The sequence below is a fragment of the Anopheles nili genome, chromosome 2, assembly GCF_943737925.1.
Source record: "Anopheles nili chromosome 2, idAnoNiliSN_F5_01, whole genome shotgun sequence".
Lineage (NCBI taxonomy): Eukaryota > Metazoa > Arthropoda > Insecta > Diptera > Culicidae > Anopheles > Anopheles nili.
This window is the reverse complement of record NC_071291.1, coordinates 36,122,822-36,142,138: the sequence shown is the minus strand read 5'-3', so window position 1 is coordinate 36,142,138 and position 19,317 is coordinate 36,122,822. Positions and strand designations below refer to the sequence as shown.

Here is a 19,317-nt window from a genome sequence, read left to right as displayed (position 1 = left end):
CGCAAGCTTAGCAATGCCATAAGCACGCTTTTAGTAAATTGCGTTTCTATTGTTTCTAGCCATTTATTGTTACCAATAGAGAATTAGAATACCTTAACTTTGACTTTTTCTGAATGATCGCTTCATCAACCTGGAGGCGCAGCTGCTAAAGAAACACAAAACTATGCACGATTTAACGTTTGACTGATATAAAATTTTCCGATGGAGCTAATACACAACGTGGTGTGCACATTTTTCCAGAACAGTTTACTCATTCCAAAGATAAGCTTTAACAAAAGTTTTAAAGTCATTCGATTGCTAAAATATACGATCCAATTTTGTAAAAAAAACCGTTAACAAACATTTGCACAGCGTATTAGCATATTTTTACAAAGCCAGTTGGGTGTAGTTAAGAAAGCTGCGAGTCAGCATTGCAATTACAGTACAGTACATATATGCAAAGTTGGAAACGATTGAAGCGCAAATTTACAAAAAAACTACAAACTCCAAAATCGGTGAAACTGTATTCACAATCATGTTAGAGAGATAGTGATAAGCATCCAGGGCTTAATATTGTGAACTAGCATGGCAAACACATGATCGCACAAAACTTATTGCTTTGAGTAACATTTTAAACGTACATTAATGCACAAATTTTGCGATTCTTAAGAAAAATGATATTAAACAGTGATACTCCGCGGAACGACTGCGAGAGAAAAGCAAGTAACGGTAAAGGTGCAGCAGCGCTAGGTTACATGTAAACGATATGCAGACGTATGGGCAGTTGTTATTAATTTATGAATTAAAAGAAAATGCGAAACCTAACTCGTTAAGAAACCATTTAAAACACACTCAACTTACTACTCTTGCGAGAATTGCGAGATACCATGTATCCACGATGCAATCAGAACCCTTTTTCTAGCGTTTATTTTTTGGAACGGTTTTCCCTATCGTTTTATATTATTTATTCTTTACCTGGTTATACACTCGACTAGTTCCTACGATGCATTTCGGAGTCGGAACAGTCTGTCTTGCAGTTGCAGCTGCAGCCAGTGCATGGAATGCGAAAAGAAACGAAGCAGACGTGCGTTTACGTGCAAACAGAAGTCAACCGCGAACTCAACGAGGTTGGTAAAAAATGCGAGCCCAATTCCTGTTCTACAATTCTAGCAGCGAGCATATTCTATGCCTACGATACTTGTAAGACATCTAAACTCTCCTTACAATTTGCAAAGCCCAGAAGCAGATAATAAATCGAACAGTTTGAAAATCAATTGCCCCCGAAACCGTGTCCGCTAAATGTGATGTGCGTCAGTATCACCGAACGAAACCGTTCATTGCCACATTGCGAGACAGCAATGTTCTGCTTATTTTGTCACAAAACAACCGCTCGGCGTGATTGCATGCGCGCGCCCCCTTTTATCAAAACTACCGGCAGATGGTTTTTCCGACCGATCATCTCTTTCTCTCTACATCTCTCTTCTTCCCTCTCTCTCACTCGCTTACTGCCATGAGCCGCCTGTCAGCTGTTTTTGGCGCAATCACGCGCGTCACCCGCGGGAAACATGTGGTCGAACATTGCGAAGATAGTGGTTTAATTGATGTAAACTGCCGCTTTCGGGTGCCCATCTCAGCGGGCCATGATTTGTCTCGCCGGAGCGTGAAAATTCGCCGCTCTTCTTGCGATCCACTTGGCAGGTGCTTTCATCTCGCTCTATTTCTCTCTCTCTCTCTCTCTCTCTCTCGTTGTGAGGACACCATCACGGCGTGAGCTTTTGCACTCCCTCTTCAGCTGGAAAAAGCTCTCCCCAGCTGTCAAAGTGGGAAACGTTTGGTTGTTTTCTAGCGCCGACGCAGCAACGGCCAGTTGAGAAGGGGGTTTTTCTCCCGCCTGCCAGCCGACTCTGTTGGCCCACCCAAGGAACCATTCGACATCGGTAACATCATGGCCAGCTTGGTCAGTGCTGAGCGACTCCTTACAGACGGCAGTTGTGGGCGCAGCGTACGGATCGCTCGCTCGCGCTTTCTCGCGTTTGGTGCTCCTGCACGAAGGGCACGTTTTTCATCGTCACGTCGGACCTGGTGTGGTGAGTGTGGATAGGTTTGGTGGGTGGAAGAAGTTAAGAACCATCCAGAGCAGTGGTGGAATGTTTGATTGCGCAGTGGCGGTGGGTTGTGTGTTGGTTCGTGGACTCGCGCGCGCTCGAGAGGACGTCCGTGTTGATGTTGGCCGTATCTTAGTTACCTAGCTAAGCAAGTGGCCGTCAGCTCTTCGTTAGCTGGCAGTGTCCTTTACGCGAATCGAGTGTACCAAGGTGTGCTGGTTCGAGAACAGTGATGATTTTCATTTAATTTCCCGCCTGGGAAAAACTCGTCAACCATTTTCCAGAGCCGTGTGATGGTGTTCTTTGCCACCTGCTGTGGAATCGAATGACCCATCGTGTACCGGGTGTTACAGTTCAACCATCCACGGCGCTAACATCCCCACAGAGAGCTGGTCGAAGCCACCTGTAAAATTTGCCACCACTGATGACATAATAATCAGTCAAACAGGTTCTATCGGGTACCGTTGCCCGCGGTTTTTCTTCTCGTCACGGTAGAGCAGGGTACGCGAGAGAACGCAAAAGGAAAAATGACCAACAAAAAAGGCCACAAAACGGGCGCAAATGATCGGGCCTCGGCTGAGTGAGTGGTTGCTCGGCAGCTCCTCGGTGGTTTTCTAACCTTGCTAGTGTGAGTGTGTATTTGTACATGCGAGCTTGTGCGTGTCACCGTGTCTGTTCCCCTAGGACGCGCTCGGGAGCTTTTTTTTGTTTGACATTTCCACCACCCGCCATTGATTATTTGTTTGCACGCGAAAGGACCAAACCATAGTGCTGCTCGTGGCGGTGTTCTTGCCGATTATGCTATATACTGTTGAATCGAGCGTGTGTGGGCAACCGTTGGGAACGGGCCAACGTTGTGTTCGCATCGAATGGAACGGCCACTTTCACAACAACGCGCCCGGTCGTCATTCCGTCGATGAGTGATCGAACGGCACTCGGAAATTCATGGCATGCTGGAATGCTTTGGCGTCGTTTATTTATACACGCGCGTGAGAAGCAAAGGGAACGAAGAACGAGCCGTGTGAGCGAGAAGAGGGACTTTAAGTGACGAGCTCGTGATATAAACCAGATGGCCAGCGACCGCGTACATCTGCATGGCACGGTGTTTATGTGTGAATTTCTCGCGTGCTGGTTTTCGCGATACCCTGGTGAATTGCGAATGGTCTCGTTTTCGTTTCATCGGTTGGGGTTTGGGCTGCTAAAACGAGAAGAAAGAAAGGCAAATCGTTATGTCTGGCGCGTGATGAAGGCGCATGGTGTGTGTGATGGAGACGCCTGGTGCCGCGTACGCCGGTACGATGGGACAAACAAAAACAATCCCTGTTGACGAACAGCACATTGGTGCCGTGTTTTTTCCTGCATAAATTACAAACGAGTGTTCGTGTGTGTTTTTCGTGTTATTCCAGAATCTACGTGTTTTACACATTTTTATTTTGTTCCTCCTTAGCCCACCGGAAACACATCAAACTACAGCTGCATGTAATCTCACTCACAACCCACGCACACACACACGCCGTAACACTGCAGGTCATTTGCAACTAAAGAACTACGACCGTTAGTTTTCCCCCAAAAACCGGGTCGTAATTTTAGCGTCCTCAAAACACCACCAATCGCGCGACTCGGAAAAGCTCGCGTTCGGTGGTTGTGCCGCGTCGAGCGTGAGTGCCCCTTCCGTGAGTGTCCTTGCCACGTGAGTGCCAGCACGCGCGCGTGTGCCATGTGCTTCTGTTTACGGCCCACGTGCTGCTGCGCTGGAACGTCGCTTTCGTCGCCCCACGGTTGCTTCGGTGACGTCACGGTATCCAACGTGCACATGGCACCGGTCTGCGGTAGCAACGTTCCCCAGCAACAGCAGCAACACCAGTCTCGACCGCAACAGTAGTAGGCCAGTAGCGATGGTCGTACGGCAGTAGTAGGCCGCTTGTGGCTGAACGCTGGTCGCCCCTTTCGGTTAGTGGGTGCGATTCTTCGCGAACGGAAACCCAACTGACGGCTCCGTCGTGTGAGTGAGTGTGTGAGTGTGTGTGTGTGTGTGTACATCTGCCCCACGTGGAGCGTTCGATTTTGCGTCCCGGGGCCACCGTGCGCACATGACCGGCGAACCAATGACTGCCCGTGGAGCTGCCACCGGCCGTGCGCCTCATCTGCAGGCCCCCCACGCGAACCACCCACTACAGGCGCTCCGGACGGATGATATCGAGGTGCAGGTGCTTGAGCAGGGCATCGAGCTGTGCAGTAGCAGCGAGCGAAAGGTAAGCCACCGTTGTGACACACGCGACGCTCCGATTAATGTCCGATGTTCGTCAAAATGGAACCAATCCGTTTCGCTTTATCACACCAGCTTGCGTTCACGCTTTATGGGAAGCTTCAGAACGCCATCAACGGACGAATGGCGTAGATCGGCAACATCTTTTTTTTTTTTTGGTTTTTTTCCATCACCTCTTATGGCGATGGGGCAAAAAAACACACATCGTTTGTGGCGCGCAAAGTACGAACCGGACGGTTATGTAATCGGTTTGATTTATTTTCCCAACCAGGCTCCGGTCACCAACCAGGGGGAGAAAAGACCACCGGAAGGGTTGTTTATCAAATGGTAGCGGGACAGGTAAATAATTTCCTCCCAACGATTGATGTGGCCGGCTTTCTCCACCCGAGTGGCGGATATTAAACAGACGTGGCCATTCTTTTCCACAATCCGACCGTGGCACACTTTCCGGTGATTGGGAGGGGGCTTGAGAAAATTCGGTCTGCCCTAAAACAAATAATTATGTTCATGCAGCCTTCGGTCGGTCGGTACGAAGCCACGAAACGCCCAAGGTCGCCCGTTTGATTCGTTGGCAACGAAATTACCTCCCACGAAAAACGAAAAAAGAAAAACCCGTAAACCAATCGTCTCCAAACTCACCCGTACGTGCGGGTGGTCGGTGAGGTCCTTCCGGTGGGGATGGTGAAGCAAGAGTACCCCCTGGCCGGCTCAATTATGCTCCTCCACAGCCACCACCCAGACCCCGATTGGAAATTGGTTCCATCAAGCGCGCTAAATGGACCGTACACGGATTGCCGGAAGATGTGCGCAATCATCGGGACATAAGAAGTCACGGTTTTCCAGGACCGTTCCACTGGGACGCCCTCTCCTCGCGAACTCCATTATAACGTTTGCTGAAGCAGGGAAGGGATGTACGAAAAATCGAAAAAGAAAAAAAAAGCCCGAAACGGCAGAATCGCGCACCCCAACATGCACGAAGATTTATTACCACTCCCGCGGTAGCTCGTGTACCGGGAGCTTTTGGAAGCGTTGGAGGAAGTATTTGCAAAATGGCCGTTTGCTCAGTGCAGGGCAAGAGCTTCCTTTCGGGAAGGGGATTTTTTTGCTATCTTTTTTTGTTTTTCTATTCAAGACAACCCATAACCGTCGATCATTTTTTACTTCACCCAACGATCACCATTTGCATTGCATTCACTTTTAAAACAAAACGTTACATTCCGTGGCGAGGCAGCTTGCGTTTTACATTCTGTAGCACCATTTAAAACAAAAATTATTCACCCACACCCCCCGGTGGCCAGTGCTTGGAGAAACCAATAATTTGAAAGTGATTAAAATGACCATAAAAACCACCGGGATACGATCTCGCAGCCTGCTTCGGTTTTTCTGATAGCAAAACTTTTCGTAACCGGAGCCGCTACGGGCGCCCTCTATTACGCCTACTCTTCGTTTGCGATCCTTTAGTCAACTTTCAACCTGCTAGAAGAAAGGCAGGCTAGGCATTTTATGGTAATTATCCGCAATGTAACGATCCCTTTTCTGTTTGTACTTTTTGTTTTTGCATCATTAATTTATGCCTTTCATTGGCACTTTTGTGGGGTTCCGGAGAAGGCGCTTTTCCATATCGCTGGTGGACCGATAAAACCTACGCCCGGTTTCTGCGAACCGATCTTGATAACGCAGTGAGCCGTTTTTTTTTTCTTGCTTTTTTTACGCATCCCCACTCCTAGGCTTGGCGGCCATTGCGAGCAGCTGGTGACAGTGGTTTTTCCGTTTCGGTGTTTTGTTGTTTTTCCTATTCTTTTTTATTCCTAACAGGCTCGGTCGGCTCTGTGTGCTATTTTATTTCTTTATCCTCACACTATCGCCGGTGTATTTACGGACGCCGCTGTTTAGGTGTCGTGTTTTTCTTTGTTTTTTACGCCCTGCCGGGCAGCTTTTTAGTAATTTACACCTCCCGCGGTATCGATCGAAAAGAAGCAAGGAAGTGGCTAAGACAACGTTCAACGTTTGCTTCCGTTCGGGAAATCCCAAAAATAAAATAAAAAAACAAGCTCCTATTTATGATGTGTACACATTGCCAAATGTGTGTTCCTCGCGAGCAAGCATTCTTTGGGGAGCGTTTGCCAACACGCCACACGTGAAGCAGATGGAGGCGCCTGGTCGTTCATGCAAGTTTGCCCTCGCCGAGGTTCTGCATGGAAAAGGCAGTACCATTTTAGCGTTCGGAGACAACTACACCAGTTGGTTGGTTAAAACGGGACGAAGGAACTCCAACTCGGGCGTTCTTCTGCACCGGAAGGCAAACGCACACGTAATTTATGATTGCACAACATTAAATAAGTAACGAGTGCGGCGGTCCCCTATCCGTACGGAGGTCTTTTGGGTGTTCCGGCAATGGACCATTGCCAAAGTGGCTAGTAAGCGGATAGAACGGGACCACCATCCAGTGAGATCCCGCCAGCATCCCACCAGCCAGGATTTTAGCCCTCGAATAATGACGCCCGGAGCACCCAACGGAGCAGATTGCGAGCGAAAGTTTTGGCCATTTCCCGTGCCCAACGAGGTCGCGTTTGCGAGGGCTGATTGAATTGGTAATTGAATCGGGATAATAAGATTGCTTGCCATATTATCCACTTACATCACTTAGCGTGCTGAAAGCATTTAATTATCGTACTCCCAGCGAATTCCCGCAAAATGGAGACGAAATTCTCTAGCTCTCTAGCGAACAGCTTTCGAGCGAGGCACATTTTTTTTCTTCTCCCATTTCACACGACCCGACGGTTCACGTACGAGAGATTTTTTTATGCTTCAAATTAAAATAATAACTAAACATAAAACACGCAAAACACATTCCCTAGCCCTAGCAAGCGAGAGAGACCCGTGCATCTTGCGCGCGCGTAGAGAAACTTTTCCGGATTTCGATGCCGGAGCCTTTTGTCCCTCAATCACATGCGCCGGGATCGTTAGCATGTAAATGATGGAAAACTCTCCCTTCTCGGTGGTTCGGCACGGTTTAACGACGCTCCTTTGCCCAGCGGTGCCCCGACGGTGCTCCCCCACCCAGCCCGTTCCCCTTCATAATCGGATGTCCGGCCGTTGGGGTTGTGGCCCTGCCGAAAGTTGTTGACATCGGGCTTGGGTGTGAGCGGGCGACCGTTTTTCCCTTCCTCGTGGTGTGACGTTGTCCTACGGGTACCGTTGATGGACGGACGGTCGCACGTGGAGACGGCTTTTTTCGGTTCAGGTACCGCACGAGGGGAAGCCTTGAAGCCCTCGAAGTTGCTCGAAAGTTGCGCTCCCGCTTCGGCCAAGCGACCGGGAGTGTAATTTCGCAAGTGGAAATATTGATCGCCCGAGAGGAAAGATAATTTATTGTCGTCTTGCTCAAGAAGTCCAAGCAAAAGAGGATGAGAGTAGGAGAAAAAAAAAGCTAACAAAAAAGCCCAATAACAGCAGCACGCCTCACGGCAAATAACCAAGCTTCCCGCTTGGTGATCCTTTTCCTGCTGGAACTCGTGCCGTAGTGTGGGTGGCGCTTTCGAACATCGAAGGGTGCTCGGGAGGGTGCGTTTGTTTGGGGGAGGTTTTTCCCGCAAATCGCTTCATCTCGATACGAGCAAACTTTCTTCATTAGCCCGGATTCGTGTACGGCCGTGTTTGCTTCGCATACAAAAGTGGAATAGTTTTGCATAGTTCCGAGACCGTGTGGATGTCGGATTTTGTTTGCTCGCGTGGGCTCAAGCTGAAGGGCTGGGGCGGGCCGAATGCAGATTGATTGATTGAGCGTTTCGTAAGCGCTTTTTAGTGGCACAATGCCAACACTTCGCTCCCGCCCCGGTGAAGCTGGGCGAAGCCCTTTCGCTCGACTAATTGACCCCGATGTTTACTGCTGGTTTTGTGGACGTTTTATCAGGGTCACGGGTGGTTAGTTTACGGGCCACGGTGGGCCATAATGGGGCACAAATTTCACTAAGCTAAAGGGCACGCGTGGGATTTGTTACGTAATTTTTGGTTTCAAGCTTCGCTTATGTTTTCACACTAATGGAGCAAGAAATGAAACTCAAATAGAAGCGCACATAAAGTCCGAGCAGATTGTGGAGAGAATTATCTACTTTTGTGAGCGCATTATGGCCTCCAAAGCACACGAGAAAAAAACACCGGTCCACAGAAGCCATGACAAAAAGAAAAACAAACGACCCAACGACCAGCTTTATTGCGCCCCACCTCGTGAATAAACAATGATTAGGATGTACAACAAATGCACCGCCGAGCGCTCGGTGTATCCTCTGTTCGGCCTAATGAACAAATCAACAGTGGGAGCTTAATATCGACAACAATGAGCCACACGAATCGTCTCACAAACGGACGAAACTCGGGCAAAAAAGAAATCCCCTTCATGACATTCACGCGGTGGTAATGAATGCGCGCAGTAAAACGATATGTCATTCCGGCCATGAAAATGGTGCCATTTTCCCCCGAAATATTAGACAGCGGCCATTTCGGCGGCTCCTACACTATCTCGCTTCCCACCAGTTCTGTTGGGTGAACCGATTCGATTAATTTTGTTGCGTCTCGAGCGAGTCTCCTGTCGTACATTCGGGCGCTGCATAATCACAGCCATTTGTCGTAAATCATTTATCGCCCGCGTTGGCCCGATCGTTCGTCGCCGTAGGACGTGACTGCAGCCCCAAAACAACGCACCCACCCACCCGGCTTTGGATCATAAAAGCCGGGCAATCAAACAACCGAATGAAGCCACGTCGTGGAGGGTGACGTCGGTGACGAGGAAAATGCAATTATCCTCTCGACTACATTGTTACCAGCGGCTACCGCCGCATGTCACGGGTGGCTTCGGTTGCCGGGTGGATTTATGCAGAAATTGAACTGCTACTTTTCCTACCACACCGAGACATCACTTGCAAGGTCTAGAGAGAGAGAGAGAGAAATCTGGAGGTGATCCAAAGAGGGCGTCATTGCAATTGCTTATGAATGGTTGCAATAGCCTCAAACTACGGATTTTGCTGCAATGTATTCGACTCATGGCCGTCGTCTGCCTACTCTTAGGCATGTTTGGTGTGCATTACGCTCTATGATCATAGTTTTTTAAATGGAAAATTGTACGATCGACCGTAAAAACTTCAATAAGAGGGGATAGTTTCTGGATGATGGATAGCTGATGGATTTCTTTACCAGCCATTCTTTTCTAAAACTTTCTAATACACCACAAACAATAGCATATTGTGTAAAACTATTCATCTCTCTGTTCCCAACATTTTTAGACGTTAGGTTTGCCAATCGGCAAGCAAACGATAAATAATAAAACATGATTTCATGTTCGAGTGTCCGAAATGTGGCGTGCTTTTTTATGTCGCTCCGCTCCACTTCCACAATAAAATATCTGCAATGGAAAGCATTCCCGTTCTCTCAGAAGGCATCAAATTGTGCGAAATGCAATTTTTTATCATATTTTGTTTGCCATTTTGTGCTGCTTGTGCTATCGTGCTGAGCTTGCAGCTTCCCATCGCAACCCAAATGCGCGTGCTACGTTTTGCCGGCGTCATTACGGAGCGATAAAATATCCTAACGAAAAACAATTTCAAACACCCAACGGGAGGCAAAAAATGCAGCGTACAACTTACCCCAGCAAAAACCCGTACCTAAAAACCATGCTGACCTAAAAGAAAACGCACCTCCCCCCAAAAGACACACATACATACGTACGATCCCCGTGCAGTCTGGCGTCCCGATGTGCAGAAATCCGAGCCCCCATTTACTGGTACGGTTGGAGCGGAGAATTGGGTTAAATGAATCGATCGACCGTACCGGGACCAGTTGGCTCCCTGGCAGTTCCCGATAGGAGCTTTCTGTACCGATAAGAAATGGAAATTGTGCCAAATGTGAAATGTGACGAAGGAAACTTCGCTCCCGTTCTTCCAGGAATGTGGCGCAGGAATGTTCGCAAACGAATGCTCATCATGTCCTGTCGCTTGGCTGCGAGTGACAGCTTCATTCGAGTGGACGAGTCTAAAAGCAGCACGCTACCGGTGGCCAGCATATGCTCGGATGCGCGAAACCCGGCTCGGGGAATGCCGTTGAATTATTCACCTGCCAAATACTGCCGGTTCGGCAGGATGTGTCCGTGCAGGATGTGGCACAATCGGCATGCACCCGGTCTGGTCTCACGATGCAACGATGCATTCCTTTCCGCGATGCCCGCGTGATGGTGCGCTTTAGCGCGTCTTGGGGATCGGTTGGATGCACGTTTAATGCGGGAAAAGCAACGTTACACGACTGTACGAGAAGTTTACTTACTTTTGCAAGCACAACAGTGCCCTTTCCGGTTGGGTGGATTTTGCTACGGTTTTTTTCTCTCTCTGTTTCTCTCTGAATTACAATTTAACTTCCCTTATCGTTTTCAAACTCAAGTGACGTGAAAAGTTTCCCTTCCTTCCAAATTTTTTGCGTTCACTTTAACTTATTGAACATACCCCGAAACAGAACAGAAACTATGAAATTTCGCTCAATTATCTCTGTTGAATCCATTTCGTTCGAATATTTTCGACTCGTGGAATTTCGCTCATTATGCAGCACAGCAACCGATCCAAATGTGGATCCCTGTAATATATCCACCTACACATCCGCTGTTTAATGAGCAACCCTGAGCATGGTTTATAGCGGCAGGGGATTTCAGTCCATTCGTTGTACGCTCAAAAACAAATGTAATCCCCTCCCTGTTTTACCATCAGCCATAAAGGATGGAACTCGAAAAAAGGGCACAACCCATCGATCTGGTCTAGCTGGAAATTCAAAACGACGTACACGGAAATAGACCCACATTTCGAACGAATAATTCGACCTAATGTGGATTACCGAACGAAGCTGAAAAATCGAGCCCAACGAGTTACTAATGAATTTGGGGCTCACGGCAAACGAATTACACGGAAGCTATGAAATATGAATCAATTTTAACAAAGCAAAAACAAGCACAAACGATGCTTCAAGCGAAACGGCGGGATTTGCGCTTATGATGGCTTACGTAAGGCGATTACATTCGCCGTGCCCTTCTCGTAGCCCCGAGCTGCGTGGTTGCACAATTTGCGAGAATACTTGAAGATTTATTGATTCCATTGGAAACGTTATGTAAATAATCATTTGAACTATTTCTTTTGCAAAAATTGTATATAATGTTATGCATTCATACTACATACAGACAGAACGAGTTTAAAATTACATTTGATGCAGTAAAATTCAATTTATTTTTCAAGCCCTTCATTACTGTTTAGTTGATGAGACATATTTTACCATTTTAAGGGGTTTCAAATTATTTTAAATTTTTGCCACGAACTGTATTAATTGTTCAATTGATTGAATATATTACTACGAACTGTTTAGTTGGTTTGTGATGCGCATTTCGATAAAGCAAGGATAATTTCAGGATAATTCCACCCTAAATTTAGTTGGGTGATTCCTGCTCTTTCTTCCGTTAATTTTCAATGCAGTTTTTTGGATACTACAGTTCAATGGGAATACTAAAATACGAACAAAATCCAACCATCACTATCATCATTAGCCAATACTGCTTCCTTTTTACTGGTTGCTGCCCCTTTCGTTAAAATTGTCATAAGAATACTTATCGCATACATTGGTTCAAAGGTTAGAGACAACGTTTCCGTTTTTAAGGCCATGATCGAATCTTTGGCAAATTGATTTGCCCTTAGTATGCATTTTCCTCATGCTAAAGAATGCAAAAATGGCACAGGCCAGTGGGTCACTGGCCTACCCCACTCTCTGAGATGAAACTGTTTGAGCAGAAGATGAAACAGCCTACAGGCGATTGAAAATGATCTGCTCCTGGTTCGAAGAATCGTATTTCTCAAGCATTGGCTAAGATACCGACCCAAAGCTCGAGAGCTCACCCACAAAAGGGGTTTGAAAAAAAAAGGGAACACAACGAGAAACAGCCCTCGCACGTAGCTTGTTTGCATTTTGCATTTTTCCTCCGACACCACAGCCTTTCGCGAAAAGGGGTTCATCGCGTTAGCCTTGAAATAAAAAAAACTGCCTGACAACGTAACACCCAACACGGCACTTGACAGCTTTGGGCGTCGAATTGTCATCGCTCAAGCATGCTGACGTCACGGAGAAAGCAAATTGAATGTTCCGTGTCGGGCCGATTAGGCGAATCCGTCCCTGGTGTCCAGGCCCTGCCCCGCCCTCAGCAGCCATCGGTTGACCGTTACATGCATATTTTACAATCCAATTAGCCAGCCTACAACCTGTCTTTCTGTTTTGTGTCATTTTTCCACGTTCTCGCGAACAGTCACACGCAGCCGGTGGTTCGTCCTCGGCCGGTTCGAAACCACCCTCTGGGGCAGGTCGTGGTCGTCCCAGCGTACAATCCTCCACCACAGGCACCACCTCGCTGGGCACCACCACCACCACCGGCAGTTCGAGTGCGCCACCCGGAACCGGAACTGGCAGCGGAACTGCAACCGTGCCCGGTGCATCTCGAATGGCGTCTCTCAAAAACCCAGTCGGATGGGTTTGCTGTGCACCCTGCATCTGGCTGCGCAGCTCACCAGCCGTCCACAAGATGTCGATCACGACGGCAACCCTGCTCGTGACGTCACTACTCGTCGCCTCACCGATACTGTTCCTGATCTCGGCCGCACCGTCCCAGCTACCACGGGATTGCTTCGCGACGGATGAGGACGATTGTCATCCGACGCCGGCACCACCGCCTGTGTGTGCAGATCCGATTTGTAGGGCCGCGGCCATTAGCATCGCCTCGCGCATGAACTGGGACGTGGAACCGTGCCGGGAGTTTAAGAACTACAGCTGTTCGACGATGGAGAGCAGCTTAAGGGCGGTCAAAAGCGCCCAGGAGCTGGCCGACACACAGATGCAGCGTAGGGCAATCCTTTGGTCCTTGTGCAATGAGTCCTTTATTAACGGCTTCAATTTCCTGCTCTCTTCCGACAGAGCTACTGTCTCTCAATACGACGAGCGGTATCTTCCGGAAGTTGGGTCGGTTGTATGGAAGTTGCCTGCGGCAGGAACTCAACGACAGCAGCATCCGGCGGCGACTGGAACAGCTCGGAGGCTACCTGCACATCGGTTCGGTGGGACCACAAAGCATATCGCCGTTGGTGGCAAAGATCCAGGCGATCGGACCGCTGCCTCTGATCGGTATTTACTATGATCTCAGCTATGGCCGTAAACCCCACACGCTGCTGATCATCGATGGACCAAATACGCCACCGAACATACTCGAGGTAAGGCACCAGGCAGGCTTTAGCGTGAGTTCGCTGGCTTCAACTGACAGGGTTTGCTTTCACTTCTTTCGCTTCTCGGATCGGTTGGGTTAGAATCCCGTTCGATGGAATGGACCGAAGGCGCCACCCTACGACGTGGACGAGGTGCCGGAGTTGTTGGGAGAGTTGGCCAACAGCTTTTTGCCGCTGGGTTTGAGCAACGACCAGCGCCAGTCCGAGCGGAATCTCATCGTGAGCTTTATACGCGAGTTGAATCAGGTAAGGTGCATGCGTTGAGTTCAAACTTCCTTTTTTTTGAAGTTTTCTTCAAAAACATTTTTGGAAATTGGACAAGTTATAGTTAAATGTCCCAAATGTTGCAAAAGGTGTCGGAAATATGTAGAAAGCATGAAAAATACGCTCAGACAATAAGAAAATAGCTCTCGACGCAGGGCTGACTTTCCGGTAACATTGTTTCCGCAAGTCAAAGTAGGCCTTGACGGACAACGATTGCTACTAAAGAAGAGGTTAAAAAGAGGGAGAAGTAGAAGAAAAATGAGTTGTTTATTTCGACGTTATTCAGGCATTTCGCAGATTTTGTAAGCACCACCAAATTTTCACTAATTTTGTCCTACAAATTGATTGTAAATAAAATTATTTCATCGAATAAGGCTCTTACTGTTGACAGTTTCATATAATAGATGCATATCAATCACCAGATAACCATTTATTCCAAATATGAAACGATAGAAGTACACGCAAGACAATTTTTCTAGGGCAATAATTAATTCCCATCAGGTTCAATCAACCCGTGACCTTTTTTTACGATTAAAAATTAACTTCCTAAACAATTGGGAATACTTTTTCATCAACTTCAACAACAGCAAAAGGCAACATTAACGAACGCGACCGCTCACTTTCAATCATTCATTTTCCACACATGCAGATCCGCCGGAACTACGTGCAGAAGGACTTCACCAGCAGCTACGTGCTCAACAACGTGACGGCCCTCGCGAACGCGCATCCTTTCGTAAGTATTTGATCCTCCCGGGCGGTCTCTTGCAACAGCACCAAAGCAACATCCTTTACAGCTCGCCTGGGCCGACCTAGTGCCACGCAACTGGACTGGTCCGATCGTAATCCGCAGTCCGGAATACCTGCGGCAGCTACGCAAACTGCTGCTCCTGTACCAAAACCGCGTCATTCACAACGCGCTGCTGATGCTGTTCGCACTTAACACGCTGCCCCCGGGTAGACCTTCGCCGTTGGTTTGCACACGGGCCACCAATTGGGCCCTACCCGAGGTCACATCGGCCCTATTCGTCGCCCAGTACAGTGAGGAGGTCATCCGGCACGCGATCCAGCGGGTAAGTGCCACGGCCCTGGGTACCGTTCGTTCGCATCCATGAATTATTTTGGCCCCTGATTGGGCCACCATCCAACCCCCCGAGTGTGGCACGAAAGCTGTTGACCGCGTTTGACCATGGAGTTTTTGCTGTTGCCAACGGTAGCACTCCTCGTTGATCATAATTCTGTCCGGTGCGAGTCTAGCTACGGCTCCAGCAGCTTGAAAACTTGACGGTGAAAAATGATGGCCCTGTGAATTCGGCACATTCGAGCCGTGGTGGCGGTCGATACCACTTAAGTGATATTTTCCCGTCACGCATTCGCCCGGGCTGCTGCTTTAGGTCCTTGGTCCTTGCTCTTTGTGCCGTGAACCGTGGTGCTTTAAAATACGACACGAAAGCACCACCCGGGCGAGATTTCTACCAATCGAATCGATTTTCCCGGACGTTTCGTTCAGATTTTTGTTCAATTTCATCCATAATGGGGAAAAACACAAATGGAGTTGCTATGCAAAGATAGCTACAATTTACTGGCACTACATTCTTTGAGCTTTTTTGTAGTCGCATATGATAGTAGTAATCATTGGGATACCTTGCGAAAGCTGTTTCTTCCCTCAAATTATGTATTATTTTTATTGTTAAATTAATCTTGCTTTTGTGCGGTTTATTAGCGATAAGCATTATGGCGAAATTTTCTTATCGCTAACGGTGAATACCTCAGAAAAATAAATGAAACAGCACGTCGCTCTCCTGCTTAAGCTCCATTTTGCATTTGTTTTGAACGCCTCCACGTACGTTTTGAACACTTTCACCCATGGTGGACATCGTCCACGGCGCCCGCGGGCAGTTTCACGGATGGCCCCTCGTAACGGATCATTTTTCACGCCAAAATGGCACTCATAAGTACGCAACCCGACACCGACAGCAACAAAAAGTCGCCCAACATGTCTGAAACACAAAGCGAAACACCAAAACATCGCGCACGGATCATGATTTATGCATGCACCCGCACGATAACCATCATTACTCATCCGGTGTGTAACGTGCGTTTAACGGTAATACCGGATGAGCTCATAAATCGAGACGTGGCGTGTGCGTTGTTGGTGGCGGAAATTTATTCGCGTCTATCTGCGCGTGATTTGATTTACCGCCTCATCGGAAACGGATTTCCCGTCCGTGCGCACGTTTCCCAGCTGATAACGATCCGTTTTGCGAGACGAATTTTGCCACCCACTCGCACATTATAAACCTTTCTCTCTCTCTCTTATCCGCTCGACCATTTCGACCGGCAGACAGAGGAGATGTTCGAAAACATGAAGCAACATCTGAAGCGGGCCCCGTCGCTTCGAGGTGCCGCCCTGGTACGGTTGTCCCAGCTGAAGGTGCAGGCCAAGGTGTGGCCAACGTTGTTCAACCGCACGGAAATCGCGTCCGTCCTCGACGAGGTAAGCGTGAACCTTAGGTCGTCGATTCTCAACCATGCAATGTCCGGTTTTTGTTTCTTTTTTTTTGTTTTGCTTCACAGATCGAGATCAGCTCGGACAATTGGTTCGAAAATGTGCTGAAAATCTACGAAATCAACAACAATCGTACGCGGGCGGTCAATTTCACCGTGGACTCCTCGCAAACGGCGTAAGTATTGGGCAACGTCGGTAGCCACGGTTTTTCTGCAGAGTTATTGGATGCAAGATTGTAGCTTTGCCATCAAGGGTTAAGTACTGAAGGGTTAAGCATATGTGATAATGTTTTCACAACAACAACAAACAACACAACTGCTGTTTATCATCATTTGTTTATCGTTGATCAAAGTTTAAATGAAATGCGATAATAGATTAAAACGATTTTAACTGATAATTGTTTTTATAATGGCTCCACAACCGGTGTACGGTCAAGGCCTAAATTGCCTATCTAAGCTAAGATTTTCTATGATTTCGAATTTTCACGTACCAAGACAGTCAATCCTGCGTACTTGGAAGGTTAAATCAAGATTAATTTATAAACATGTAAACCATACAAGTTGCATACAATACCAGGTTCGTTTTTTTTCGTTGAGCTGATAGTTCAACGCCTAAAATATTACCATTCATATTGTTAAGAAGTTTATTTTGTATGATATAGAAAGAGAATTAATTTTTATCACAATGTATTCCAAGTTGTGTCCGGTAACAAATCATGCACGACTCGCCACAACAGAAAGCTAGCAAATGCATCATGCTGCAATTATAACTGTTTGCGATTGATTCCTACACACGGTAAATCATTGAAGCATTCCGACATATGCAATCTAAATCAACTAATGATACTCTTCTTAAGGAAAGACGAGAGCGCCGGTAGGTGTATGGCGTGGATGATATTAATATTGCATAGCGAAGGAGGTACCATAGGGAGAGCGAAATTTTCTCGGTTTCAGTGTTCTCCATGGCAGAAGCATCTAAAGTATGCAGTACAAGGTCCTGGCTCGATACGGACATGAAACACGAGCTTTGTTGGATAGTGACCGAAGTGCACTTGTAATTTTCGAGTTCTCTTCATATGGGTTTTTTTTGCAATCTGCAAGATAGAAAACGGATAAATCATAAGCTTACACAAGTTTATGGTACTTGAAGAACGTGAAGTCATAAGGGTGAACGAATCTGGAACAAGAATTCCAATTGAGAACGATATCGTCCCATGGGAATATTGAAAAGGTTTATAAAAACAAAATATATTAGAGCTTGAACTGTTAGACCTTTTATATTCAGGAAATAAAATAGCTACAGGAGAGGCCAGAGGAAATCAATTAAATAGGGATGATGTTGGAATATTTATGTTGCTGATATTTTGAATATGCTTAAGTTCTGTTTTAACACATCTATTCTGTTGAGCATAAAGTTGAATAAAATATTAAATATAAAATAATCATGTTTAGCCACTTTAAACCAGCTTGACAGTTAGCAATGGAGACGCCTGGTGGAGCGTTTTAATCCTACCATAACATTTGATCTTCCCCCAACAGGTACGCGTACCCGCAAATCTCGAAAGTGTTCTACGACACGCTGTCGCACTCGATCGTCGTCCCATTGTCGGTGATCCTGGTGCCGTACTTCAACCCAGTGCTTCCACCGTACCTACACTACGCCTCCCTCGGTACGACGCTCGCCAAGGAGATCCTGCGCTCGATCACGAAGGCGTTCGAGGCGAAGATCATGCAGTGTGTCCCGAGTGCGGTCAGTGTTTTCTCAAACGCTAGCCGTATGGAGCTGTTGATCCACTCGGGCGGGTTGCAGATCGCGTACCACACGCTTCTCTCGCTGTCCGGACCGATCAAGGGCATGAACCGGTTGCTTGGGCTGAGCCTGACACCACCGCAGATTTTCTTCCTGATATCCGCCCAACAGCTGTGCGCGGAGTCCGACTACAGCGGGATCGACGTCAATTCTAGCGATTTCGATGAAATGTAAGTGTACCAGTACACCGTCCGCAACTCGATCGCAGCTGTTGATTAAGAGGTGGTTTGTTTTTTCCCTCGACATTTCTCGCAGACTCGCCTGGCTCATCTCGCAGGGTGGCAGCGCATCCGATGTCTTTCAGTGTCACTCGACCACTAAGCTAAGCTACCAGAAGAACTGCGACATATGGTAGGCGCGGGAGCCCCCGAAAGTGCGCGAATTAATTCGCGAGCAAATTCTAGTGATAATACAGGAGCAATCGTTGTTAGAGAGATATAAACACTCAGATTTAAGGAAGCGGAGTCGGGGCAAAGATTTAAACACAATTACTACCACACTCGAACCGGTGGATCACAACCACCATTTCGGTAGCGTAGACCGATCGCGATTGATCGCGATGTTAGCGAAACACAGTGATAGCGGCTTGATATGTGTGGAATTGTTTACTGCTATTGTCTTCTATGTTTTTTTATAGTGTGTAGGACGACCTGTGGCATCAAAATGTTCCTCGAACCAGAGAACGGAAAAGGATAACGTACAAACTGCTGTGTGTTTTGTTGGATGCTTTACCGAGTTGTGTTGCAAAGTGTCTATGTGTGTGTGTTTGCATGCGTGTTCGCCATTTTGTAAATTATCCTTCCAGAGCAGACGGAAGCAGGGTTGAGTGTAGATTAGCTCCGGAACGTAGGTGAATTCCGCTTACGTTGCGTGTTGTTCCTTGCGTTGCGCATAGTCCTATAGGATGGATTAGTTACCACTCGTACCCGATGGGGCCGGAGTTGGGTGTTTTTATTTTCAAACATGGCGCACGTTTAGCATATCCGCTCACGTGTGTCCAGAACCAGAACACAAAAAAAAAGCCGCGAGAAATAGTCTAGCAGCATACAATGTTGAGAGATCGTGACAATATTTCCACCACCGAATACCGAAGGCTGGAGG

At 47.4% G+C, this 19,317-nt stretch overlaps 1 protein-coding gene across 1 annotated transcript; it reads left to right on the top strand.

Moving 5' to 3' along the window:
• Positions 1–4,174: 4,174 nt before the first annotated feature.
• Positions 4,175–18,571, top strand: LOC128720175 (neprilysin-3). The gene is made up of 10 exons (XM_053813829.1): positions 4,175–4,336; positions 12,671–13,259; positions 13,333–13,625; positions 13,719–13,883; positions 14,551–14,634; positions 14,696–14,971; positions 16,243–16,395; positions 16,476–16,582; positions 17,946–18,386; positions 18,472–18,571. The coding sequence occupies exons 1-10, from the start codon at positions 4,175–4,177 to the stop codon at positions 18,569–18,571; spliced, it is 2,370 nt and encodes a 789-aa protein (XP_053669804.1).
• The last annotated feature ends 746 nt before the right edge of the window (positions 18,572–19,317 follow it).

What these genes read in the sequence shown, in the direction of transcription:
- LOC128720175 (XM_053813829.1), top strand. Translation starts at nt 4,175, where the DNA reads ATGACCGGCGAACCAATGACTGCCCGTGGAGCTGCCACCGGCCGTGCG. An exon ending in TTATACGCGAGTTGAATCAG is followed by an intron (nt 13,884 to 14,550) that starts GTAAGGTGCATG and finishes CCACACATGCAG; the next exon opens with ATCCGCCGGAACTACGTGCA. An exon ending in TCGCGTCCGTCCTCGACGAG is followed by an intron (nt 16,396 to 16,475) that starts GTAAGCGTGAAC and finishes TTTGCTTCACAG; the next exon opens with ATCGAGATCAGCTCGGACAA.